This window comes from Anabrus simplex, chromosome 1 (genome assembly GCF_040414725.1).
Source record: "Anabrus simplex isolate iqAnaSimp1 chromosome 1, ASM4041472v1, whole genome shotgun sequence".
Classification (NCBI taxonomy): domain Eukaryota; kingdom Metazoa; phylum Arthropoda; class Insecta; order Orthoptera; family Tettigoniidae; genus Anabrus; species Anabrus simplex.
The window spans coordinates 710,618,093-710,645,789 of NC_090265.1; the positions used below are offsets into that span (position 1 = coordinate 710,618,093).

Consider the following 27,697-nt stretch of genomic DNA (forward strand, 5'->3'; position numbering starts at 1 on the left):
TGTACTGGTACATTATGTCCTCGTCTTTATATTTTTAAGAAGTCTGTGTTTTTCTTCTGAACACTCCCAGCCACAAATGAATATTCAAGGCAGTCAGCAACCACTGCACTTGAATTTGACACAGATTCTGGCAAATCACTTTGTGACAGAAGAAAATACTGAAGACTACATGCCATGTTTGTTGCCTGCATAAGAGTCAAACTCTGTTGAACACTGAGGCAAATCTTCCTGTTCCTCCACATCATCACACAGATTCGTATCACTTATATGCTATATACATTTAGACCAATATTTTATTCCTAACTTCAATGACAACTCTGAAAAACCCAAAATCTTATTCGATGTCCTCATTACGGTTTTTAATAGTGTAAAATTTTCCAAAAATAGCCTGTTATTCCTGATCACAAGCAATACTTTGTCGTGTTATCCTTCCCTACCACGCCTGTCTAACTCCGCCCCATCCATTGCCCCTCTTCCCCTTCCTTCCTGATCCACCCCTCCCCCCCTTAAACTTGTCCTTGCTTCAAGAAAGTCCGAGCCTTCAGTTCCTTTCTAGACTCCGTAATATACAGCAGGCCGATCGAGGTAAGTCCTTCACTAAAGATTAACTTTCTAGCCCTTTTCTCAGTATCTAATTCTAATTTAGTTTATCTTTTTCATACTTCAGAACCTGTATTGGATTGGGAAGCTTTTGGCATTTGACAACTTTCATATCCATACTTGTAACAAGATCCACTTTCTCAATCACATTACGACTCAGCACTTCGCCTCATGAAGACTGGTGTCACAAGTTACCACAAAGGCAACGTATTGTCATCTTAATGTCAATGCTTCACGGAGGAAAAGCAATCATATGTCAACATTTTAAAAATTTATCCCGTGGCTAATAGCCACATTTAAGATTTTAAGCTCCACAAAGTGACTACGACATTTAAATTTTTTGCAAAGGTTTTGACCTTCTGTTTTACAAATGACTAACAAGTTCTCAACTTGTGAAAATATCTTGAGAATAACTTTCTCCTCAAGCATCATCACGCATTGTATTTTACCTATCCATTGATATTTCAACCATTAGAGTCTATAGATTGTATTTTAACATTTTGTATATCTTTGTTTACCTGCCCAATTTTGGCTGATGATGACGTCTGAGACGTTGAAACTGGTACCAAATAAAGTAATGTTGTAATTCTAAATTAGCAGCATATTTTGTATTGAAAAGGTGGATCTATTGAACTCTATTTTTTGTTAAGCCATATATCTGCCATTGGGGGAAATCGTGGGAGCCGCATTTCTGCTGTTGAAGGAAGGTTAGAAAACCTGTTTTCAACCATCAAGGAAGATATGCAGAATATAAGGGAAAACATCCTTCACGTAGTAAAAGCTAGATTAACACAAACAGGATGTATCACCACACCTCTAACCCCCTCAAACCTGACCAGCAATACAGCACTCCTAGACCTGAAGGTGGCTATAGAGAGCCTTCCAAAATACTACAGGCAACCCTACTAGATTCGTCGAGGGATCGGTAATCCTATTAGGAAGGACTAAGTTACCAGAGGACATCTTCGAGCAACTCATCACACCATGATTAAAGGGGCAAGCCGCTACTTGCTGGAACAACTTGAAGGGTTTAAAGCTAAACTGGACGGACTTCAAGAGGGAATTCCTCGCTAGGTATAATTCTGAAGGGGTGAAGAGCTCCGTGAAAAGGAAGCTTACTGACTGAGGCACAACCCACTGGCATGAGAGCCAGCGCCTTCGTCCTACAGAAGTACCAACTCGTCAAGCGTCTGCACCCGGTAGGAAGCGAAAACGAGATCTTACCAGATATCACAGAATTACTCCACAATAAGATTCAACCCCTAGTGCAAGTATCACAACCCAGATCTTTTGATGATCTACGCAGAATCATTGCCCAACTGGAGGAGGAACACAAGAGCAAAGCTACAGAAGAGACCAGTGCAGTTAGGAAGTGCTACCAGTGTGGAAGAGCGGGACACCTGAAGAACAATTGCCCAGCCTTGACGTCGGAAAACTAGGTCCGGCATATTCTGCATTGAGGGGGTATGGGACCGGGAATAGGAATGCACCTCTAGACCTGACAGTTAAGCAACCCTGGTCAAGTAGGAGAGGGATTGGTCAGATAGTGAGTAGAATGGGCCAACCCTACCCAGCTATCATCTTAAGGATTGACAAAGAGAATTTTTCAGCCATACTCGACAGCCAAGCAAGCCATTCATTTGTCAATGGGACTGTTGCCATACTACTACCACCTATGAAGTCTCACCACCTTTGATGGGTAGCGAGCGGGAGCAGCGGACGGAGTAACCCATTTCATTCAAGGACAGACAAACCTAACAGCCAAATGCATGAACATGCCTATTGTAATTGATGCTGCAGTGATTCAGAACCTGATACCTGACATCATATTAGGTCAGGACATTCTGGTGGAATACAAGGTGATTCTAGACTATGCAGGTCATGAAGTCTTTTTGGGAAAAGACAGACGTCTGAGGGTCACCTGGCACGATGGAAATCTCCACACTTGCAAGGCTACGGAAGTCAACGTACACTTGGGAGATATCCAGTTAACGTATCTTCGACCGAGTGAAGAAGAGGAACTGAGACACCCTTAAAGGACTTTCCAGAAATCATCACCAATTAAATAGGACAGACTACCATGGTAACGTACACCATTGAATGCAGCACTTCCTCACCCATCAAGCAACATCCAAATCCAATCAACCCGGATAAGCGCAACTTCGTCATCCAGAAGATTCACGAGATAGAAGGGCAAGGTCTCATCGAACCCTCTACATCCTGTTGGGCTTCACCTATCGCCCTACCGAAGAAGAACAAAAAGATGAAGAGAAGAAGCATAAGAAGAATGGGGAGTCTCCACTATGTGTGGACTTCCGCAGGTTGAACGAGAAGACCATTAGTGATGGCTACCTCATGCCTAAAAGACTCGCTGAAACAAGTAAGAGGGTCTAGGGTTTTCAGCACGCTGGATCTCAACTTCGGATACTGGCAAGTGGTGGTCAAGGAAAGTTCTAAACCACTGACCGCCTTCACGACACCGAGAGGATTGTATCAGTTTGCAGTAATGCTCTTTGGATTGAAGAATGATCCTGCTACATTCATGCGACTGATGGATAAGGTATTATCAGGATATTTCGGAGTGTATCTCGATGACATTTTAATTCACAACAAGAATTTTCAAGAACACCTTGTACATCTGAGGAAAGTGCTGGAACGACTAAAGATTCAGGGACTGACTAGCCAACTGGAGAAGTGCCACTTCGCCCCGACCCGGGTAGAATACCTTGGTCATGTAATAACCTCTGAAGGCTTAGAGAGGCAACCGGAGAAGAATCGAGCTATTGAAGAAGCTGAACGCATGCGGACCAAGCTACAAGTACGTCAGTTCCTTGGCTTGTGTGGATGGTATAGCAGCTTCGTGCCATACTTTGAAGAAAAGGGAATACCATTCACCGATCTACTCCATAACAACCGTCCATTCCGATGGACCAGCAAGGAAGACGCAGCATTTCAAGGCATTAAGGCTGTGATATGCAACGCTCCCTGTCTAGCCCATCCTGACCCTCAATGGAAGATGTGCCTGCAGACTGACACTGGCGACTCCAGCTTAGGAGCACTGTTATTCCAGGACAGGAGTGACGGTGGAAGGGACATCATCGAGTATGCCACCAGGAAGCTATCTCCCAGCGAACAATGCGGCTGCACTGCCGAGAAGGAAGCCTCATCCGTGGTGTGGGCCATGGGTAAATTCAGAGGGTACTTGGAGGGAAGGAAGTTCCATCTCTACATTGATAACGCCTCAAAATCTAAATTGATTGCAATGGGCTCTGTTAATTGCAGAATTTGATTTCGATGTGTGTCACGTCCCAGGACAGGCGAACATAGGAGCAAACAGTGTATCTAGGCACCCAGCGATGGAACCTGAAGCTAGAAACACCATTGTCGAGAGGGAGTTTCCACGAAAACACCACAGTGAGGCTAAGGAACCTGTACTTATGCCCGTCAAGAAGGAACTTGATCTGGGAGTGGTCAAACAGTGGCAGGAACAAGACAAGACCTGTAGGACCATAAGCAGTGGAATAGGACACAGAACACTGATAGTCGACTTGTCCCGAAGGAATTCAAGATGTGTTACAAGAACTTCCGGGTTGACGGAGGACTCTTGATGTACAGGTTGCACCTCTCCGACACGCCTACAGTAGTGGTGATCCCCAGACAGCACACAACGGGCATCCTCGAGAAGTTCCACAACAGCACTGAAGCCGGACATCCAGGAGGCGAAGAGACATATCAGTCTATCCGATGAAGATTCTTCTGGGTCAACATGTGGAAAGACAACCTGGACTATGTGAAGGGGTGCTATTCTGTGCCTGCACCAAGGCGAGCAACAGGAAGGCAGATTCCAGCCAATGAGGAAGACGGCCACAACGTCCATGGGAGGTCACAGCCCTGGACTTGATGGGTCCTTACCCTAGAACACCACGGGGTAAAACAGGACTCCTAGTAATCACCGACCTCTTCACAAGATGGACTGAGGCCTTTCCGATACCTGAAGCCATGACGGGACACATCACCAGCCTGCTACAAGACGAGGTATTCAACCACTACAGTTATCCACGGTGCATTCTGTCAGACAACGGGAGACAGTTCACGTTGAGGAAGTGGCAGAAAATTATGATAGAATGGGGTGTGTAGCACTGGACCACCCCTATCTGCAACCCAAGGCCCAATCCAACAGAATGACAAAACCAGGAGCTGAAAAGTATGCTACAGTTCCACCTGATAGACAAAGAACATAGACTGTGGGACCGTCAGATACCGCAGTCCCTTTTTACCCTGCAACGACGCATCAACCGTGACACCGGCTATTCCCCTGCGGAGCAGTTCCTCAGTCGACACCGGGCATTGGGAGATTCGTATACCACGCAATTCAGGTCAAGATGATGCAGCTGTTTCCCTGGCAGAGCGGCAATAGCAGCAGCACCAGCAGCAGCAGAACATCAAGGAGAAGCAAGATTGGCCGAGAAGAGATCCCTTACACAGGCCAAGGTTCAAGATGTCGAAGGGACCCAGATCTTCCTACCAGGCCAACAAGTACTGCGACGTAACCACTCAGTCAGTAATAAGATTCAAGGTTTTCACGCAGGTCTCGCACTCAAGTGGGTTGGTCCCAATGATGTGGATAAGCAGCTGGGCCATGGGGTCTACTTACTAAAGACCAACCCTCCTGTCAAGGTCCATGTATCTGAGTTGTGGCAAAGTCACCCAACCGCAGCGCATACAGAGTAAACTAGGAGGAGAGGCTACTAATGACACAGCACCATCTGGTCATCGTGAGGAGAACACATCGACTATCAACGAGGAAGGGGCTGGCAGCGAGGCAACCCCGACCCCCGATATGGCACAAGCTGGTCAACAGGAGAGCACATCCAGCGACATTGAGTAAGAAAGAAGATACCATCTAGTCCAAGGCAAAGTTGATGAGTGTGATAGTCTATAGAAATTTATTCGAGTTATAGGGGGGATATTGACGTACGTGCGATAAACTGATATAACTTCAAAACAATATTCTCTCACCTGTGGGTAAATAATGCAAGTATCGAGCTCAAATTATTATTTTACGAATATAATAATAATAATAATTATTATTATTATTATTATTATTACTTGTAATGTATAGCTATGAAGTGTTTACATCCATTTAGTATTATTATTATCATTATTTGTACATACGATACAATCACATTGTTTGTGAGGTTATGTCATGAAACATGCACTGTATATAGACATTTCTATCAGTTCAATTAATGTAAGAACCTGTATATAATTTATTCTTACCTGTATATATAATTTTAATCCACTACAAAATTGTGAAACACACTGTAACTTCCTGAATGTTACTGGATAGACGAGAACAATGGAGAATATTCTGTACACTATATCTATGTATTAAGGACTCTAGAATTTTTGAGAAGATTCTTTTTGTAACGTAACTTTCTAGAAGCCTGGCCAGGCACATATATTAGAAGGCGATCTTGATGGTAGAGAAGAGTTATCGCTCAGCAGAGTTATGAGTTAACAGGTTATACTCGTGACCACGTGTTGTGACATGGTTTTAAGCAGTAATCTGTTACTACTGTGTTTTAAGGTTGAAATGTCCATGTGCAGTGATATGCAATTGTTAAAATGGCGGCTTTGTTGATGTGTGTATTTTGCTAGTGATAGCAGTGATTAAGGTTATGTGTGTGTTTAATATGTAAATACACTATGTGATCAAGAGTATCCGGACACCCCCAAAAATACATTTTTCATCTTAGGTACATTGTGCTGTCACCTACTGCCAGGTACTCCATAGCAGCGACCTCAGTAGTCATTCGACATTGTGAGAGAGCAGAATTGGGCGTTCCACAGAACTCACGGACTTCGAACGTGTTCAGGTGATTGGGTGTCACTTGTGTCAGAAGTCTGTACGTGAGATTTCCACACTCCTAAACATCCCTAGGTCTACTGTTTCTGATGTGATACTGAAGTTGAAACATGAAGGGACTAGTACAGTATGAAAGCGTACAGGCCGATCTCGTCTGTTGACTGACAGAGACCGCCGACAGTTGATGAGGTTTGTAAAGTGTAATAGGCAGGCATCTATCCAGACCATCACACCGGAATTCCAAACTGCATCAGGATCCACTCCAAATACTATGACAGTTCAGCGGGAGGTGAGAAAACTTGGATTTCATGGTTGAGCGGCTGCCCATAAGCCCCACATCATGCAGGTCAATGCCAAACGACGCCTCACTTGGTGTAAAGAACGTAAACATTGAATGATTGAACAGTGGAAAAACGTTGTGTGGGGTGATGAGTCATGGTACACAATGTGGCGATCCGATGGCAGGGTGTGGGTATGGCGAATGCCAGTGAACGTCATCTGCCAGCGTGTGTTCGTGCCAACAGTAAAATTCGGAGGCGGTGGTGTTATGTTGTAGTCTTGATTTTCATGGAGGGGGCTTGCACCCCTTGTTTGTTTTGCGTGGCACTATCACAGCACAGGCCTACATTGATGTTTTAAGCACCTTTTTGCTTCCCACTGTTGAAGAGCACTTCGGGGATGGCGATTGCATCTTTCAACACGATCGAGCATCTGTTCATAATGCACAGCCTGTGGCAGAGTGGTTATACGACAATAAAATCCCTGTCATGGACTGGCCTGCACAGAGTCCTGACCTGAATCCTATAGAACATCTTTGGGATGTTTTGGAACGCCTCACTGACAGGCATCGCTACCTCTCCTCAGTGCAGCGCTCCGTGAAGAATGGGCTGCCATTCCCCAAGCAATCTTCCAGCACCTGATTGAATGTATGCCTGCGAGAGTGGAAGCTGTCATCAAGGCTAAGGGTGGGCCAACACCATATTGAATTCCAGCATTACCGATGGAAGGCACCACGAACTTGTACGTCATGTTCAGCCAGGTGTCCAGATACTTTTGATCACGTAGTGTCGATGTGAATAAATAACTGTACCAACTGACAGCATTTCGTGTGCATCTTTGTGGATACGTTAACTTCGACCAACTTAAGTGATTGAGTCGAAACTCGAAGGTGCGAGTCCATTATTTACGACCTATGCATGCTTCAAGATGCAAAAGCCCAGTCCACTTTCTGACAGATTTTAATTTTGTCTTCATTAGTAAGGAATATCACGACTCTGAAGGGCTGATGTCATACTTCTTCGCTATTTCTCCTTTCTTTCCTCCTTTCTCCACTTTCCGAAGTATTTTACATTTTTCTTTTAAAGAAAACTGCTTTTGCTTCTTTTGATCTGTATCGGCGAAAGAGTAAACTGGCAAACTAATACACACGTTGTTTCACGAACGAAAGATAAACAATGAGCGCATCATGAGACGTGAAGAAACGAAATGCAGTACTGAGTGTAGAGATGTGAAACCGTAACGTTCATAGGTTGATTGTAAATATGGTGTTCCTACCCAGCCAATAGTATTACTTCTTACGTATTGGTTACTTTGAAATCTATATCCAGCTCGACCAATTGCTTACATGTATGGAAAATGGCTACCTGAACATGAATACTGCAATCAAATCTGTGCACCCCAATATTTGAAGATATTTTTATTAATTTTTTTTTTGCGTTTTATGTATAAGAAAAGAATCCTACATAATAACGTTCTGTACTGGTACACCAAAACTGAATAAGATAATCCTCATGTGCTGTTGGGCAGGCAACCCGCTCGTCAGAATTGTAATGTGTTTTGCTAACCTTCCCCTGATTTGTAAATGGGTAGTTTCACCCATCTGTTGTATAAAGTGTGCCACCTGGTATTAATTGTATAGAGACATGTTATGCGAAATACATGGCGATTAAAACAGGATGAATTTCAATTATATTTTGAAGGAAAAAAGATGTTTAATATAAGCAAAATTGCTAAACTTTAATTCGTTATACTGAAAGTTCAAAATTAGTTACAATGAAATATTTTAACACAGATTCAATAGGGAAAAGGGAAGGGCCCTAAAAGTAATTTTGTTATTCTGGACATTTCATTAAACTGGCATTCGTTATAATGGCATTGTACTTTATTTTCTAAAGCGAAGTGTTAGGGAAAAAACAGAGAAGTGGCCAAGAATAAAGTACGTGGAGGACATCAGGAGGAGGCTGGAATTTGAAATTTACACAAAGATTAAACGGGAAGCAGGAGACAGAGAAGAGTTGTTGTATAACAGAACGTGAATGAAAGAATCAGTCTACTCACTTTAGCTGTAGTGTCACCCCTGTGCAGGATGTAGAGGTGATGAACGGCAGCCAGGGAAGGTCCACCTGGGTGAGGCTGAATGCGGAACAGGTGAAAATCATGGCCTCGTTTGTCAGCTGTCAGCAATAGCATGCCCGTTGGGTCAAACGCCAGCGCGACCACGGGATCGCCGTGAGCCATGAAGTGTGCTACCATCAGGTCAGCATTAGAAGAAGCTGTGCCCGATTCATTTATCCGGGATTCTTCTCCGTGGCTTGAAGATACGCCCTAGAAAAAACAAATAATATAATAACTGATTACAGTTGATTAATCTGTCCGACTCGTTGGCTGAATGGTCAGCGTACTGACCTTCGGTTCAGAGGGTCCCGGGTTCGATTCCCAGCCGGGTCGGGGATTTTAATCGCTTCTGATTAATTCTTCTGGCTTGGGGACTGGGTGTTTGTGTCTGTCCCAACACTCTCCTCTTCATATTCACACAACACACTACACTACCAACCACCACAGAAACACGCAATAGTGATTACATCCCTCCATATAGGGTTGGCGTCAGGAAGGGCATCCGGCCGTAAAACAGGGCCAAATCCACATGTGCGACCTCATAGGTGTGGGAAAAGCGGTAGGAGAAGAAGAAGAAGAAGAAGAAGAAGAAGAGTTGATTAATCTCATTCGCTGTTTCATATTGACACCAATTATGTAATAATAACCTTGACAGAAAATAATTCTGGTTCCTCCTTATTCAATACTAACCAGATTCTTAAAATGTGTAACTTATTATTGTTGCCAGTGGTGGGACGGAGAACTGGAAATAAACATTGTGTTTTGTGAAATTATATTATTGAGTTCAAAAATGTAAACTATTTACCTATTAGTTTAAGAAACATCAAGAAAAGAATCAGAACTCATGAACCTTTGAAAATCATTGATTATAGTATTTCTTAATATGTTGATTTACCACTTTACTTTTTGGACAGATCAAGATATTATATGGAACTGTAAATGAACATTGCAAGATGCAAGAATTATTTCTGAAGTGATTTTTTTTCTATTTAAATTTTATGTAGTTGATCATTTAAATTAATGTCAGGAAGTGTGAAGAAACGACATTCTGAATGTTTTAATATAATTTGAAGAATTTATTGAAAATTATTTTTTTATTATTGTAAGAAGAATAACTGAATGGTATCATCATTGTATATACCGTATGTCAAAAATTGTACCATTGTGCTTTAAACATGTGCGGTACATAACTTTTAGAACTGTAGGTACCGCACATGGAGAGTTTAGGCGATGCAATTCCTCTTGCTTCAGTAAGTTAGGAAATGACCATATATGGTCATGCAACTGGATTGGCCAAAATAACGGTCTTTCCAATTGGTGAAAAAAAAGAAAAGAAAAAAAAAATGGGAATCTAGAGGAATTTGGTGTCCCATTGGTTTGTTTGTGATCGGGCCATTTCCGGCCTTCTGCCGGCTTTGTGAGTGTGATGCGAGTTCTTGGCGTAATTTTCTGTCCGACCGCCCTAACAAGCATTCGCGCTTGGGGCCTAGCTCCCTCGGGACCTTCTACCCTTCTTGGTAAGTGCTATTTCTATGCTTGTCTGATTACGTTTGATTTTATTTAATCCTTCTGTGTTTTGGTATTTTCTCGTTTAATGTAATTTTCAATGTTTTAAATTCAACGTGTCTGGGTTTGCCCTAGATTCCCGTCATCATTAATTTCACCTTCTGAATGACTGTTTTCTGCAGATAGTCACCTGCATTTTCTTTTTGACAATACATTGTAATTCAGTATCACCTTACTATGTTAAACTGTGTGTTTTACAGATTTACTTAAGTATCTTGATTATGTCTTGATTTCGGTTTCGTGGATCTGTATCTCTTGTTAAAGTCTATTTAAACATCGTTGGTTTTAATGTGTTAAGTATCTGCTAATGTGCAATTCTTTTAATTGTTTCTTTTGAAGTTGATTTTGTTCATTTTAATAATATGAGTTTCAAGGTGGATGATCGTGAACCTTTTCTTCCCCATAACGTCACACCTTCCCGCGGACCTTAATACGACTCGTGCACGTTCCACACTCGACTCCTGTCCTTAGTTGTTGTTTATTAAGCCTGTAAGTTGTTTCCCTTACATTTGGTTCAATTTTACGTTTTGATCAGTTAACTGTCACATTTCCAAGCTTTAACGTGTATCCGCCGCTACTTTGTTATTTTTTTTTTGCTATTTTGTTTTACGTTGCACCGACACAGATATGTCTTATGGCGACGATGGGAGAGGAAAGGCCTAGGAAGTGGAAGGAAGCGGCCGTGGCCTTAATTAAGGTACAGCCCCGGCATTTGCCTGGTGGTGGTGGTGATTATTGTTTTAAGAGGAAGTACAACTTGGCAACCATCCTCTATGTAACACTAATCAGAAAGAAAAAAATAGAAGGGATCCGACACTTCAAAAAATGAAGGTATCGGCCAAAGAAAGACAAGGGCCACGAAGGGCGTGAAAATGAAAGACACCCTAGCCCTCGCAAACCTAATAGCGTCGGGGTCGGAAAAGAACAAGAGTTGACCAAGGAAGGTCAGATAGGATAGATGAAAGTGAGGAGCCTGGTGTGAAAATGGGAAACCACGGAAAACCATCTTCAGGGCTGCCGACGGTGGGGCTCGAACCCACTATCTCCCGATTACTGGATACTGGCCGCACTTAAGCGACTGCAGCTATCGAGCTCGGTACTTTGTTATTTTTATTATTTTCCAAGTTCATTTCATTTTAGTTATTATTATTATTATTATTATTATTATTATTATTATTATTATTATTATTATTATTATTATTAGTTCATGTAGGCGTATTTTCTTGAAAATGTCTTCATTGATATCACAGCATGTTATGGAAGGAGGAAAGGTTGACGATAATCATTCTCCGCTAACTTTTGTAAAATTATTTTAGATCTTAATTTTGAATAAGTTACTTACATGTTTCTTTTATAGGCTGCAATTGTTATGTATGCATTCTTAATTCCTGTTTTTATTTTAAATGGTTCTTGCTCGAGTTTGATAACATGAGGGAGCTGCCTATTATTCCCGGTTGAGGCAGCCCGGAAGCGTTTTTCATTCTGCGATGTGCAGTTTGTGTTGCTGTGTTTCACCTTGTAATTAATGGTTGGAGGAAATGGTAAGTCACTATCTGTAACAAGTTTTTTCCTGTTCGTTGTTAATTTTCATTAAAATTTTGTTGGTGGCCGGCAATCCGCCGACCACGTGTTTTTGGTAAAGTTATAGTATCACATTGCGTGTGCCGTGTTCTAAATTAAGTCTTCGGTGATAAATTTCAATGTGTGGTTGTTAACTTACGGTAGTTTCTTCAAGCCGTATTCCAATCATAACATCTGTGTAAATGCCGGTTGCTTTTAGCAATGTCATTAAATTATTCTAAGTGCTGTACTTCCCTGACTGACTTGATGTTATCTAATGAACAGTTGAATTGCGTATGTGTTGAAGACAGATGATTGCTTGACCTACCCCGAGATTATGAGCGCTCAATTCCATCTTATAAAATTACTTGTGCCATAATCTTCTGGTGCTTCTTCCAGATGACGTAAATTGTAGTGTGTGGGTGTTATACTGATCATTGTGTTCTATAGTTCAGTTATTATGAGTTTCGACTTGACGTTTGAGCGCTGCCTTTTGGCGGAGGGTAAGTGAATTAATCAACAGCCAATCATAGACAGCCGATCACTTCGATAGAGCGTGTTAGACTCCACTTGCGGTTAGCAGTGTTGTCGATTTGTTGTTTACTGTAACCACGTGCTTTGTTGTTTACTGTAACCACGTGCTATCAGCTGTGTGTTGTATTGTGCTCAGTTCTTTTCGCGGTCTTTGTGCTAAGTTGTTGTTTGTTTATATTTCGCAGTGCAGAGTTTATAAATGTTGTTGTTGTTGTTTGAGTCATCAGTCCATAGACTGGTTTGATGCAGCCCTCCATGCCACCCTATCCTGTGCTAACCTTTTCATTTCTACGAAACTATTGCATCCTACATCTGCTCTAAATGTATTGTTTAGTATTTTTAATAGTATAGCACGTTATATTGTAGTAAATAGTGTGTAACCGGTGATCTACTTTATATAGTAGCTTAGTTTAACATTTCGTTCGGTAGTTATATAGTAGGTTAATTTTAGGCCTGTGTGTGAATTTGATGTTCTGTCATGTCGACGCCTATGTTTAAGGATGAAGCTCCCAAGAGAAGAAAGCCCTTCGGACGAGGTGCTCCACTAAGGAGCCGGGCCCGGGAAATTGTTTGTAATGTTAGAGGGTCATTCTTGACAAAGCACCAACAATGGCGGCTAGAAAGAATGAGTTGATTAAGTGGTTGAAGGAGCACAATATTTCGGTTCGCGATGACATGGGGAAGGGGGATCTTATGCATCTCTTGAAACAAAAGAAGCCCCAGTACCCAGTTTATGTGGTGGATAGCCAGAAGGAACGGGCATAAAGTAGTTCAGACGATTATGTTCTCTTTAGGGTCAAGCGAAATTGAAACCTCGACAGACAATGACAATGCCGATAGTGACTGAGAAATGAGTGGTATATTCGCTTTGTAGGATTATTTCCTTCATTACGGGAAACTGAATCTAACACCAACACGAGATCTTCTACATGGTGAATAGAAATTTAATTTAATTTTCTCACGGTTTATCTGATCGAGCATTGACATATTTTTATCTTGTAGCCTTATCCTAAATGTGTTGTGCATTATTGATCTTACGTGAATCATGTATGTTGCTACAAAGAATAACCGATTATGGACTTATATTCCAGTACTTACATTTCTGTTCGTGTTGTGTATCGTAAATCAGCTGTTTGTATTCGTGGCAATTTGGCACCACCGGCTGACTTCCGGCTAACTGTCAAGTCGAAACTCATAAAAACGGAACTATAGTCAAGTTTTAGCATGGATTCTCACTAGATTTTTTGAAATTCCTGTTCCGTAAATTTTCGGCAATAATTTTGAGGTTAATGTTTGTAAATTTTCATCTATTTCTTCGAGTGTTTTTCTGTTTGCAAATCTCGAGTTTCAGCAAATTCTTTCCAAAATTTCATTTCTTGTCGCCTGTTGTGTTTTATTTGGCATTATTCTTCGTGTGTGATCTTCTAAAAAATTTTTTTTAATGTCGAATTTTAGCTCGGTGTATATTTAAATTTCCGGTCATGTGGTGGTGTATTGGATCTTTTGCTGGATTTGGGTTCATTTCCAAGTAGGTATGAGACTATTTGGGACGATTTCCGGCCAGTTACTAAAGTTTATCCAATCAGATTAGAGAGTATGGGATCTCTTAATCTGAGTGAAAATTTCCTAGCTTGTCTATTGAGCATTTCCATCATGTAAAGTGTCTTGTTTCCTCGTTGCATTATTTTTATTTACCCGTGCATTCCTATACTTGTTAGGGAGGCTCTGCGTTGATCGAGATAGTCTCGCAGGGTGAAACGTGCTCACCATATTAATAGTCGAGCGTCTGCTGGGGCCATTTTGGCAAATTTTGACGGGTTATGGATCCGAACTTGTGCTCATGACATGTTTCAAATCTGGTGCATCAGGTATGAGATTCCTCGTAATCTTTTTCTTGGTATTAGGTGGCTAGATGGAGAATGATGTCCTTTGTTGTTGTAAAATTTTTACTAGGAAAATTTCCTACAAATGTTCATTTCAGTGTCATTATGCTGAGCTATTAATTTCTGTTATATTCATGTTGGTTTGCAGGGGCATCAAGATTTTGTTTCGGTTATTTTAATTTCATCACCAACATTTTGTAGTAATATTAGCTAGGTCTTACGATTTAAGAAGAGTTCAATTAATTTTCCTGTTTTATTTTTGTATTAATTTATTTTCTCGGTGTTAAATTTTTGTTCGTTACTGGTTTCATGTCTTCTAAATTTATTTACCCAGTTTGTGAGAGTATGGGATCTTGCGGACTGAGTAATCTTCTAACGGCTGCGAGTAACGTGACAGAGTTAGGGTCCCGCCCATTTGCCACTGCAGCAAGCAGACAGATTCGAGCCGAACCCACAAGTCCAGCCCCCACTACCACCATTCTGTGTTCTAATATCAGGCCTGCCTGATGGCAGCAGAAAGAACCAAAAGAGGTACCTGGAACTTTCTGATTCAAAGGGAATCCAGGGCCTTCACTAGACCTCTTCAGTCAATTTTATAAAAGGGGTTTTTCAGTTTTCTGTCAGCCCAGCATATCTTCATTATCTCAGATCTCAACACATCGACAACCGGCCCCAGAGATCTCCGTAGTACTGCGGCCAGCAGTTGTTGACGGGCCCCAGAGATCTCAGTTTTTATGCACAGGCATCATTTGTAGCTTGTTGTGCTAACTGTCGGCTATAATTTTAATTATTTTCAATCATGTCATGGAATATAAATTATCAATGTATCCTTCTTTCTTTAAACCTTCATGTATTCAACAAAATAATGTCGGATATGTAGAGCTATTCCCTGGAGCTACAGTGCGGTGTGGCATATTCAGTGTCCAATGGAGACTGACGATTGTGATTAATTATGTACAGACCGATAACAGGTACCGAGTGACAGTAAATTAGATATTTATGATGACTAGTGGCTAACACTAAATCGGGAGTAGCCGTAAAAGGAAATCCTTGCATACTTGGAAACAATAAGTACACGAACAGCACAAACAGAGCATTCCTACTACTCTGGGCTTAGAAAGACTATTAAATGGAGCCATAAACAGGACTGCTTTGAAAGGTATCACACCATACAGATTACTAAGAGACCTACTGATTACATGTTCCAAGTTTGAGGTCGATATCTTGAATGCTTTTTGAGTAACAGTAGTTTGAGTGCAGCAGTGTAATTTCTTTCCTGGAGGCTTGAACTATCCGGTCTACATGGGGTAGCAGCTTCCGTTCCGGGGCCCATCGTCAATGTATTAACATTTTCCTTCGTCTGATATCACCCGTCACATTGCCCCTCTGTTGATCTTGGTCTGTAGTCTGGTTTGTCTGTCTGCAAGTTTCTTGATTTTCTGTTTTATTTTTTGTACATTTTAATTTGTGGTTTCATCATATTTTCCTTAATTTCTGTAATCCATCTAATGTTGCTCTTACAGTTCCATAAGTTATCTATGATTTTCTTGATGATCCTGTTTCCTGGTGTCCTGATTAGATGTCCAAAGAACGAAAGTCGATTCTTCGTAGAAGTTCCCATTACCGGTTCCACTTTCTTGTTGAATTTTACATAAGAAGTTAGTCTCTAGGGTGCATTTTCATGGTAGTTTTCATTTAAACTTGTTCTGATTATTCTTTCAATCTTGAGTATTCTGTTTATTTGTACAGTGTTAGCGGTTTTGAAATTGTTTTCACTTGTGTATGCTATTTCTGGTTGTGTAACTGTTTTATAGTGTTTTAATTTTGTGCCTATTGAGAGGCCTTTTTTATTGTATGTGTTCTTGGTGATATACCAGGTGTATGCATAAGTCTTTTCTGGTTTCACTAAGAGATGGCGCCAGCAAACAGTACGCAGAGTATGAATTCGACACATACGTCAGTTTGTTCGTCTGACATTTACCTACCAACACACACAAGTTGAGTCTGCCAAACACTAGCGTCTGTGTTGTATCGTTCAGTGATCATGCAGATGTCTGTGCCTGAAAAAGAACATTTGCGGCTCGCATTGCTTTTCTTATTTACTCCAAAGAAATAGGCTGTGGAAAGTCATCGTTTGCTGGTAGAAACATATGGTGAACACGCTCCATCGATTAGAAAATATGAGACATGGTTTTGACAATTTAAAGGTGGTGATTTCAATGTGAAAGACAGTGCGCACTCTGGTAGTGGTATTGTGTATTATGAACTCTTCAAGCCCGGCAAAACCGTTAATGCACAACGCTATTGCTAACATAATTTAGATCACGCCACGATCGAAAGATGACTGGAATGGGCCAGAAAATATGGCAAAATGATTTTGTTACACGACAAGGCGCCGTCTCACACAGCAAAACCAGCAACTGACACCTTGAAATCACTTGGATGGGACATCCTTCCGCACCCGCCGTATTACCCCGACCTGGCATCATCCGATTATCACCTCTTCGCATCAATGGGGCACGCACTCGCAGAGCAGCATTTTAGCAATTTCAAGGAAGTTGGAAAATGGCTCGACGAATGGTTTGCCACAAAAGACAAGCAGTTTTTCTGGCATGGTAGCAGTTTTTCTTGCAAGGTATTGGTATCTTACCCAAAAGATGGGCGAAGTGTGTAGAAGCCAATGGCCAATATTTTAAATAAACAAAAAATGAATTTCCCTTGAAAATTACACGTTTCCTTTATCACAAAAACTGCCAAAACCTTATGCGTATACCTGGTATTGTGATCTGGTCAGTTTATTTATCCTAGTATGCCATGTCTGCTTTTTGTTGAGGTTATTTCTCCTAAATATTTAATTTTGTCAATGATTTTTATTTTCTGTTCATGTTTGTGTTTTTATTATTATTATTATTATTATTATTATTATTATTATTATAGGTTTGTACCAGTCCAGTGCAATTACTTAAATGAGTGTGTCAAACTCAAGACCTAAAGAACTCTCCTGTGTGATCAATTTGCTGAGTAAGGAGTGAGGCGTTCTACACAGGCTGCTGTTCTCACCTGCGCATCCAGTATAGTGATGATGCCTGGCTGAAGTGAATCGCAACTCCCTCCTGTGTTGACACCACCTTGCTGGCCCGCTCCACCGCCGACGACTCCGCGCTGCATGCCCGCATTGCTCGCACTGCCCGTCAGACTGCTAGCCACCGACTCTCCAAGCTCCCGAAGCCCCTTGCCCAGACTCTTTGCGGCGTGCAGGACAGTAGCGGTGTACGACTGCACGCCTTCTCCCTCTGTGCCACCAGAAGAACGTCGTGAGGGCAGCAGCCGTCGCTCAGCGTAGGCCAGCCAGCGTGTTCCCAGAGCTACTGGGTTGGGGTTCGGTCCAGGGCAAGGATAGCAGGTGGTGACAGTGAGACGATCCTCCAGAGTGCACGCATCGAAAACAGCAATCCGCTCCGGGAACGTGATGACGATGGAGCGGCGATTGGCCAAAACATCGTTAATGGGATTTTTGAACTTGATGCTTTTCACCTGAAAACAAATAAATATTATTTATTTATTTATTTATTTAAATATTTAAATATTTATTTAAAAAACACTAACATGTATGTTTCATAAAACTCAAGCTCTTAAACCAGAGGGAGTTAAAAGATCGGTTTGTACCAAATAGTACAGGAAAAATCTTGCATTTCCAGAAATGTCAACGGAAATATATTTATAATAATATCTATACACAGTAGAAGCCCACAACAGCGAGTACGGCATATAACGAGAACTCCGTTATAGCGACAATATATTTCTGCCCCTTCAAAATTCCTATATTAAACTGTGTGTCGTCCCTCGGTTACAGAGAGAGATCTATCACTGAGGCATCCGTTATTACGAGCAATTAAGTGCGCATGATTTTTTCCGTTCCCGATATTTATGCACCCCAGCGATTATATTGTATGCGATCGATTACCTTCGGTATCGTTTCCTCCCTATGTCCACTAACGAGTTTTCTTGTCGACATTCGAAGGTGATATCGGAGTCGATTAGTAATACCTGCCATCTGCTGTTCCTTAAAGAAAATTTTAAATGAAAGAGGGCAATTTCGTAATAAATGCGTAAATAACGTGTCCAATAACAGTTGTTAAGTCGTTAAAAGTAAAGGCTGACTAAATGACCACTCAATTTTAAGGCTAAATACTGCAATTTAGTAAGAATGGGATACACCTCGAGATATGGTAGAGTGCACAGAGGCTAGTTTATATTTTACCGTCTGGATAAATTATGGAAAAGCTATTATAAACATTTATAGCATGAACATTTTATAGCGAGAAGATTATCATTTCTCTACTGGCACTTGAAATGTGCTTTCATCATACGTATAATACGGATAAGTTAGGATAGGCGACTCTGTTTGAATAAGAACACTGAAACGTTTGCTACAAAATGCGATCGATCATATTCGGTGTAGTATAGTTTTCTCACTGTGCATTTGTGAGCCCTCTCGTCGACACTCGAAGGCGACGTTGGAGTCTATTAGTAATATCCGTCGACTGCCATTCTCTAAAAGAAAATTTGAAATGAAAGAGGATAACACATTTTCATAATAAATGCATAAATAACGTGGCCGATAGCAGTTGTAGTAGGGTCTGACACATCCCACTCTGATGAGTCTAGTGTCAGACCTAAGACAAAACTCTGGTTAATAGAGCAAACGCCTGAAAAGCCTTACATCTGATATATTTTTGACATTTTTGACATGCTCTGTTGGTGAAAAGTATCTAATTCCCTCCATGGGAATTTAGAATTTTCCAAGCAGTTGTTAACTCGTTAAAAATAAAGACCGACGTAAACAATCTCTTAATTTTAATGTTCCATACGGAAATTAAGTAAGAATGTGATACACCTTAAGATATGGCAAAGTACATCACTGATTTCAGAGGATAGTTCATATCTTCTCGCGTCTAGTTAAATTTCGGAAAGGCTATTTACATGCAAACATTTAGCGAGGAGGTTATCATTTCTCTACATGCGTTTCAAATGTTTTCATGATACATATACGGTTAGGTTAGGTGACACCGTTTGAAGAAGAAAACTGAAGAGTTTGCCACAGAAACCTCTGGAGTAATACCGTATTTTTCCGAATCCAAGACATTTTATTTCTCTCAGAATCGCATGCGAAAACTCAAGGGTTGTCTTGCATTCGCGGCCTAACAGTAAGTTAATGGATACCACTGGGAACTAACGCGGTAATTACGCTGCTTCCTTTCACCCCCACATGCGCACGCACACACAAAACTCGTCGACAATAAACAACCGCCTCTTTCTTATACAAGTTGTCCATTTCATGACCGTATCGATGTTTAATCAAGAAGTAAGTATAAATAACCACCTAATCGATACTTTATTAATGCCTCAGGCAAAATTGAATAAAATTAAAACTTACAGAAAAATGTGGAACGCTTCACGATTTTGCGTATCATCCTTGCGCAGGGGCCATGCTAATCTTCTCTGTATCGTTCCGCTTCGGCGGTACATATACTAAAATTGGAACGATACAGAGAAGATTAGCATGGCCCCTGCGCAAGGATGACACGCAAAATCGAGAAGCGTTCCACATTTTTCTGTAAGTTTTAATTTTATTCAATTTTGCCTGAGGCATTAATAAAGTATCAATTAGGTGGTTATTTATACTTACTTCTTTCTTATACATCGCTAGCCGCGACAACCGGTTGTACAGTGCCTATGTGCAACGTCACTGGATCTCGGGAAATAGTGAAGAGAGAATGACGTTCTATTAGCCTCTACAAAAATGTTTCTCAAATCTACAGAATGGCATCAAAATATGCGAGCCTTCGAATTCTTAGACAGGCCGGCTACTCAGTGGCAGAGTTATAACGCATCTACTGTACTTGACGCTTAGTAAAATTAAGTTTTATAGACAGCAGGAATATTTTCGTGATGGATAGTCGTATTGTAAGATACGTGGAAAAGGTATTGCCGGCAAATTTTCAATGGGTTCTTGTCAATATTATGATGTCAATTTTAAGTTGATGGTTATTAAACACTCGGAAATGTAAAGTAATTGTGCACCCGCAAGAAAATACGGCATAGGCCTAACTAAAGCCAATATTTGGCGTTCGCGTGAAGACAGAGCTAAAAAAATGCGTACTGTACAAAAAAGAGTTCAGCGGTCCGCAGCAAGGACGCTGTAAAGAAGTCGAAGATGAAATTGTGAGGTATGTGCACGAAAATCGCAAGGGCGGAATGGCCATACCGTGGAGCAATAAACTCTTTCGTTGACTTTCAACGTCCGCAATTAGGCCTTTACATCGCTAGGCGGCAAGCGAGACGTGCGTGTAGCGGTAGCCGGTTATATCTGACGCTGAGTAAAAGTAACAGTTATATAGACAGCAAGAATAATTTCCTGATGGATCGTCGTATTGTAGAGAATAGGTATTGCCGGCAAATTTTCAACGGGTTCTCTTCGGTATTATTATGCCAATTATAAGTTATTGGTCGTTAAACCTGCAATTTTACAGCTGCTTAGCCATTAAGGGCATACAGTTTTTCTTGGCCAATTACACATTCTAGTTACTAACATACATTAAAATAAATTTGGCTAATATCATTTTGGAACATTAAACATATTTGTGCTTGGTATGGAGGTTCATTGCAGTACAATTCTTTGGTAAAATCTATCTCTAAAAATTACATCTGCTTAGACATTAAGGGCATTCAGTGTTTCTTGGCTAATTATACATTTTAGTTTTTGACATACATTAAAATAAATTCAGCTGATGTCATTTTGAAACATTAAACATTTTTATGTTTGGTTTGGAGGTCCATTGTAATACAGGTCTTTAGTGAAAAACAGTTCCTCGTAAAATTAATGTTAGCGAACTATAAAAAGGGTTCACTCTGCCTTGGTAAAATATGTTAAATGACAATCCTTTGTGAATACAATGGCTTTTACTAATATTAATGTGTGTTTTAAGTCTATATTTTGATTGTAGTGTCCTTAATTATGGATAGACTTGATACTAGTAGACTGGTGGACTGGATTTCTTGAAAAACATTACGTTCAAAGGATTTTTATAGTTTGCTAACATTCAATTTACGACGAACTGTTTTTCACTAAATACCTGTACTACAATGGACCTCCAAACCAAACATAAAAATGTTTAATGTTTCAAAATGACATCAGCTGAATTTATTTTAATGTATGTCAAAAACTAAAATGTATAATTGGCCAAGAAACACTGAATGTCCTTAATGTCTAAGCAGATGTAATTTTTAGAGATAGATTTTACCAAAGACTTGTACTGCAATGAACCTCCATACCAAGCACAAATATGTTTAATGTGAACTGACACTAGGAACATGACGAAGACCCAGTGCGGTGGATTTGGTCAAAACTAGCAAAAAACTGCCAGGAACTGGACTCGGGCCTCTTACAGACAACAAACATAGAAGAGACGCAAAGAAATAAAAATATACCAGTAATAAGGGCAAGAACTTAAATTTATTATGGAGAGGAAATAAAAAAAAAAAAAAGGTTGCATAGGTAAAACAAGGGGGCCAAAAATCAAATAGCTAATATTAATAATATGTGGCCCATAATCAAAATACACCAGACTCAATGATTACAGCACCTTCACACACGCTTACCTTCATAAAAGACGTGACGAAAAGTTTGGAATAAGGACTTGGCATCTATATTAATTAATTGAAGAATATGAATTCAGGTGGGTACAAAACATTTGTCTGTAGCACATCGGGTCTAAACAGTCATAAGTTTAGGGAGTAACAGCACCTAATCATAACATTCTTCCTTTCAATTCCCCAGATAAGACAAAACTCTCAACAATAAAAAATCACGTCCTCCGAGAATAGAATATCATTAAGTAAAAGAGCTTAAAATGGGAGAAGAGGGAAGGGTGCACAGAGCTCATTTATACTCATAAAATAAATGCAAAGAGAAAAGGGGAAGTTACCATGGTTTCACGCCAAACAACAAAAATATGGAAAGGCAACCCGCAAAGAATATAACATATTAAACAAGAAAATAGGTAAAGAAAGCCAATGACGGCAATGTGAAACGAACAATAAATAAGTAAATTAGACACAAAAGGTTTCACGGACTCAAACGTCAGAACCACCCACGCTCACACATAGACCAAGAGGTTAGGTCGCTGAATAAAGGGACATATAAGAACGTCAACACACAGCACATAACAAACTAAACAACCCCTCTCGAGCTCAGACAGTATGAACCAGAAAGTGGTCCATCTTAAAGAGAGAGTGTCTCCAACACCAAAACACACAGAAGCAGGCAAACTGCGTAGTTAGCTTGTATTCATACAACACCTATATTTGGTGGACATGAAATATACAGAACACGCGATAAAATAATACAACATGAGCTCAAGCGGTATGTTAATGAAGCGACATGAGTGAAAGGTATCGGCTGGCACACAGCAAACAATCTCATACACACACACATGAATCCGTGTCACCTTCAGTTCTCAAAACAAACATAGTGGATCGGTAAATGAAAATACCGAAAGAAGCCTGTAAAAGTAAAGTTAACACACAAATAAATTAGAAACACATGTAATGAGGGAAGCCTTTCTAACCAAACCATGGTGAGCACAGAACGAAGCAATAATAAAACCAAGAGAAGATTAAAGAAAAATAAATACCTCGTTTACATAAGCAATTAACATTCTCAAAAGGCCGAGATATGTACAGACATCTTGTTGAAATATCTTTTATATGCCACAAAGGCGACTTGGAAATCCAATCCTTCCATCTTCTCAAGTCAAAAATCTCCACACCCCACCAACCAGAAAGATAACTCAACAAGACGGGGCAGAAAAGAAATGCTTTGTCCTATGCTAACGTATGAGATGCCATCTACCGGAATAAGGAAAGATTACATAGTGCTAACAACACATGATGGGATAGATACAAGAGTTCGCTAGGAACGTGAAGACTTCAGAAAAGGCAAACGTACCATAAAATGATATGGTGCGGTTGAAATGTTCCAAAATGACATTAGCCATATTTATTTTAATGTATGTTAGTAACTAGAATGTATAATTGGCCAAGAAAAACTGTATGCCCTTAATGTCTAAGCAGCTGTAAATTTTTTTTAAGAGATTGATTTTAACTAAACTAGATGCTTAAATCATCTTTTTGCAACAACTACAAGGAAATGACAACGTTTTAACTATTTATATCCAAAATATTGTAGAGAATTAACAAATTATAATATTTCGCATAAGAATATGCTACTCATTTCAATTTAAAAAATTTATGGTGTACACCTAATACACAAAATAATTTAAGAGTATGGTTCAATTTGTATATACTGAACCCATGACCTTTGTGCCCTAAGAACATTATGCATAAATTAACAATGAAATTAAAAGTTGGATTCTTGATAGCATGGATTTGACACGTGACGAGGAGGTGATTACCTTCGGTCCCACGCTCTGGGGTACGTGACGTCAGCCACACGTGTCAACGGCGGAAGAATCTCAAGTCATTTTTGTGAATTATTTCAAAGCGCGTGTACATGGCGACCCAAGCCAAGTCAAAAAAATATAGTGCCTATCAAAGGGGGTCAATCATCTCACAAATCGAACCTGTAAAAGTTTTAAATGTCCATGAACACTACCGCCAGAAATGTAGCAAGCATGTAGTCACTTTCAAAACTCTTGAAATTACAGTTTAGGTAAGTCAGAAAATTTATAGAAATTTTCTTGGCGGCAAAGGGAGAGATCCGAAGAGAGGGGGTAACTGCTATAAATATGAAGGGACGCCATGACGAAGTCTCCTTCTCCGGCATTTGTGATACAAAGCGGACGAAAAATTGTAGAGCTGCTCTGCGAAATCAAACAACGAAAGTGAGGAGATAGTTTTCTTGAGTGAAATAATTGTACCAGATAGGATGGTCAAAGTACTGAATAAATTCTAATGTGATTAAGTAATTCGAACTTTGAGTATAAGGAACAGAGTAACCAAATTCAGGGTTGTCCAAAATATAGAGCGATGGTTGTGATGATCGGTTTGTCTGTGAGGGGTGTGCAAAATTCATAATGGTATGACGAGAGATGACATCACAATTATATGGCGAGTTGTTTGGTTTGTACGTAGATTATTAGGATATCCAAGTGTTAATAACGGTTAGGACTAGATTAGATTTTAAAGTGTGAAATCGTGAGACAAGATATATAACTGGACATGAATTATGTAACAATTCTTTTCCAGCCAGATAAACATCGCAATATTGAATTTACATCACAGCTGCATAGGAATTTGTGAAGAAACCAGAGTCCGCGGAGATAAAATTTACTGATCTTTAACATTTCGTTAAATCATTTAAATTTATTTAATTATTAAATTCAGTGAAACCGCATTTTGAAATAACTTTAATCAAGCGAATAACTTGGAGATGCATTCTGGAAATTTTAGTTTGTTTTTCTGGGGGAATACTAAAATATAAAGTAACGATTAAAGGGACATATCCGATGGAAATGGATTTTACTGCCACAAAGTTTGTGAGCATTGCTATTGTTGTAATTATTGAACTTTGATTGATTGAGCAGTGAATGTGCTGGGGATAGTAAAGTGGAACTTTGGTCATCAACCGATGTAACTTAATTGTGCTTAGCCTTCAGCCTAGAAACTTGGATGGTCAGGGGGTCATCAACCTCAGTGACTTGGATTAGGGCCATATGCCATTGTGGCATCATTTCCTTGCGGTCATCATCCACAATGACTTTAAAGTAACTTAGAAGATTAGATGTCGGTCCATGACATAGACGCAGGTCACATCGATTCAATTAAGGGTCCATGCCGTAGAACAGTGTGTGGCACACACCAATTGGACGGCCTTAATTATACCCAGAGTCCAGAGTTCGTGTTACGAGGGCTGGACCATAACGAATCACTATGATGGTACATGTGGTCTCACATGGAAGCCGAATTTAAGGATTTCCAGACTTTCCTTTCTTAAATGATTAATAATTGAGACAATGGTTTCTAGTATGAATGCCCGTCAGGCAGTTACGTTAAAGTCTCACACCAGTGTTCTGACGTTTATGTAAAATGATTGTGGTGTCCAGTGGACACAATTGACTTCTATGATACCGTTGACATATCAAACACTTCAAAATTTTCCTGAATAAATAGGAATCTTTTAAACAGACCTTTCATTCCAGTAGATAGATTAGAATTACTGAACCCTACCTTTACCTCAGCAAGTGACGAAGAACCCGATACGACCCAAGAGACAGATCTCATGAACTTTGCTGATAGGTAAGAAAAGTAGGTATCCCTCAATATGGACCTAAAGGGTTCAATACATATATTTTAAAATTATCTTAATACAGATTTGTATAATGCCTTGTAACAATTTTTCCTTTGGCTGATGATGGCAAACACAGTTGCCGAAACCGGTCTCTATGTTGAAATCTTATCAATATGTGATGCATTAATGACTTCACACTGTTGTAGTATTGAATAGGTGGAAACAATTACCCTCACTCCTTAATGTAAATCTGGATTCCATACGGATCAAAATGAAGTTTTTGACATTAAAAATGTGTATGTGTGTATTGCCCAGTCAAATCTATGGCAGGTACAGGTCAAGACATGCCTTCATTAATAATTTTTTACTTTTTATCATTTCAATTTTTTATTATACGGGTAAAGCTCAATATATACCCGATATTCATTTCATTTGCTTAAAATGTTCATGCACGGCTGTGTCAAAGAGCAATTCTTGCTCTGAGAAATGAAGATGTGAATGTCGTGAACAAGCAACTCAATCCTGAGATTCAGATCATCACTTCGGATATACCATTCATCTGCAGTTCCCCGTTCCTTTGAATTTCGCTATGTGCATCAACAAGGCACAAGGACAATCGCTTAAAGTTGTAGGACTCAATCTTCAGAAACAGTGCTTCTCCTATGGTCAACTATACGTGGGTTGTTCAAGAGTTGGAAAGGCAAACACACTATACATGAATGAAAACCTACAACCTGTTGTCCAGTCAGTGACCAGGTCAGGGCTGGAATGAATTAAGCCCCCATCTTGCGGCGAGGATAGGAATAGTGCCGGTTGCTGAAGCCTGTCACACTCCTCTGGGGCAACGATTAATGACTGACAGATGAAATAAAATGATATTGGAAAGTGTTTCTGGAATGGAAGATGACAGGGAAAACCGGAGTACCCAGAGAAAAACCTGTCCAACCTCCACTTTGTCCAGCACAAATCTCACATGGAGTGACCGGGACTTGAACCATGGAACCCAGCGGTGAGAGGCCGACGCGCTGACGCCTAAGCCAATAAGGAAAACACACTATACATCTATGCTCCAAATGGAAGGACACTTAGTATAGTTCATCCCAACGCTCTATAGATACGGAAAAATTAGTTTGGTTTTTTCATACAGTCCGGTTTTTCTACATTGTTTTAATAATATTTGTACCAACCACCAACCCAGCATCATAAGCACTGAAAGTAACAATATAATTAAAAATAACGTAATTCTTTTGCTTTTAAATAAATAGTTTAAAAGCATCTAATGGTTGAGTTAATTTACGCAGGTGAAACAGCGGGTACATGCTAGCAGTCCAATATTTGGTGGGAATGAATAAAATGGCCACTCACTCAGACCATATCGGCCATTAGGTGACAGAGTTACGAGTGCATGCTGCTGGTCACTTCGTGTTTGTTATTAGTCGGACACGAAAGAGTGAGAATGAATACAAACAAGAGGAAACAATAGCAGACGGGAGCTTGGTATGAGGAGATAATGGTAAAGTTAGAAATGAATTTGATACATGATGCTGTACGTATAAACCAGCTTTGGTGACGGGGTCATGCGAAGTGAACAGGGGATAGGTTACTAGGAGACTAATGGACTAGCAAAACAGATGATGGAGATGAAGTTCAAGGGAGAGAGAGCGAGAGGGAGACCTAGAACAAGGTGGATGAAGAGGAGTGCAAGGAGAAGAAACCTGAACTGGGACAAAGTGATGGAAGAAGAGAGGAAGGTGGAGAAGTGTCATAAATGCCCCGACCCGGCAGGAGCTGGAAAAGGGGCAAGGAGGAGGATGAATACGCACTAAACTTTCTCCATATCTAACGGTCGACTCAGGTAAGCTTTTATATCATTTCAATTACTTTGTTATAGCCATACTGTAACTAAAATTCTAATATAAATAAAAATGTAAATTTTTGCAGCATTTATAATCCTTTCTAACCATTTTTATGTAATGAGTT

General features: G+C 40.2%; 1 protein-coding gene and 2 non-coding genes across 3 annotated transcripts in view; 1 reads left to right on the plus strand and 2 right to left on the minus strand.

Annotated features, from left to right (window-relative positions):
- LOC136857375 (breast carcinoma-amplified sequence 3 homolog) overlaps positions 1–27,697 on the minus strand; it is a 142,313-nt gene that overhangs the window by 69,046 nt on the left and 45,570 nt on the right. Inside the window, exons 5-6 of the mRNA XM_067136004.2 lie at positions 17,467–17,940; positions 8,807–9,073 (exon numbers count right to left, since the gene is read on the minus strand). Coding sequence (XP_066992105.2) covers positions 8,807–9,073; positions 17,467–17,940 — 741 coding nt within the window. The remainder of the gene's footprint in view (positions 1–8,806; positions 9,074–17,466; positions 17,941–27,697) is intronic.
- Positions 19,846–19,956, minus strand: LOC137497180 (U6 spliceosomal RNA). The gene has a single exon (XR_011017715.1). It is a non-coding gene; the product is annotated as a U6 spliceosomal RNA (small nuclear RNA).
- LOC137497177 (U6 spliceosomal RNA) lies at positions 19,916–20,021 on the plus strand. The gene has a single exon (XR_011017712.1). It is a non-coding gene; the product is annotated as a U6 spliceosomal RNA (small nuclear RNA).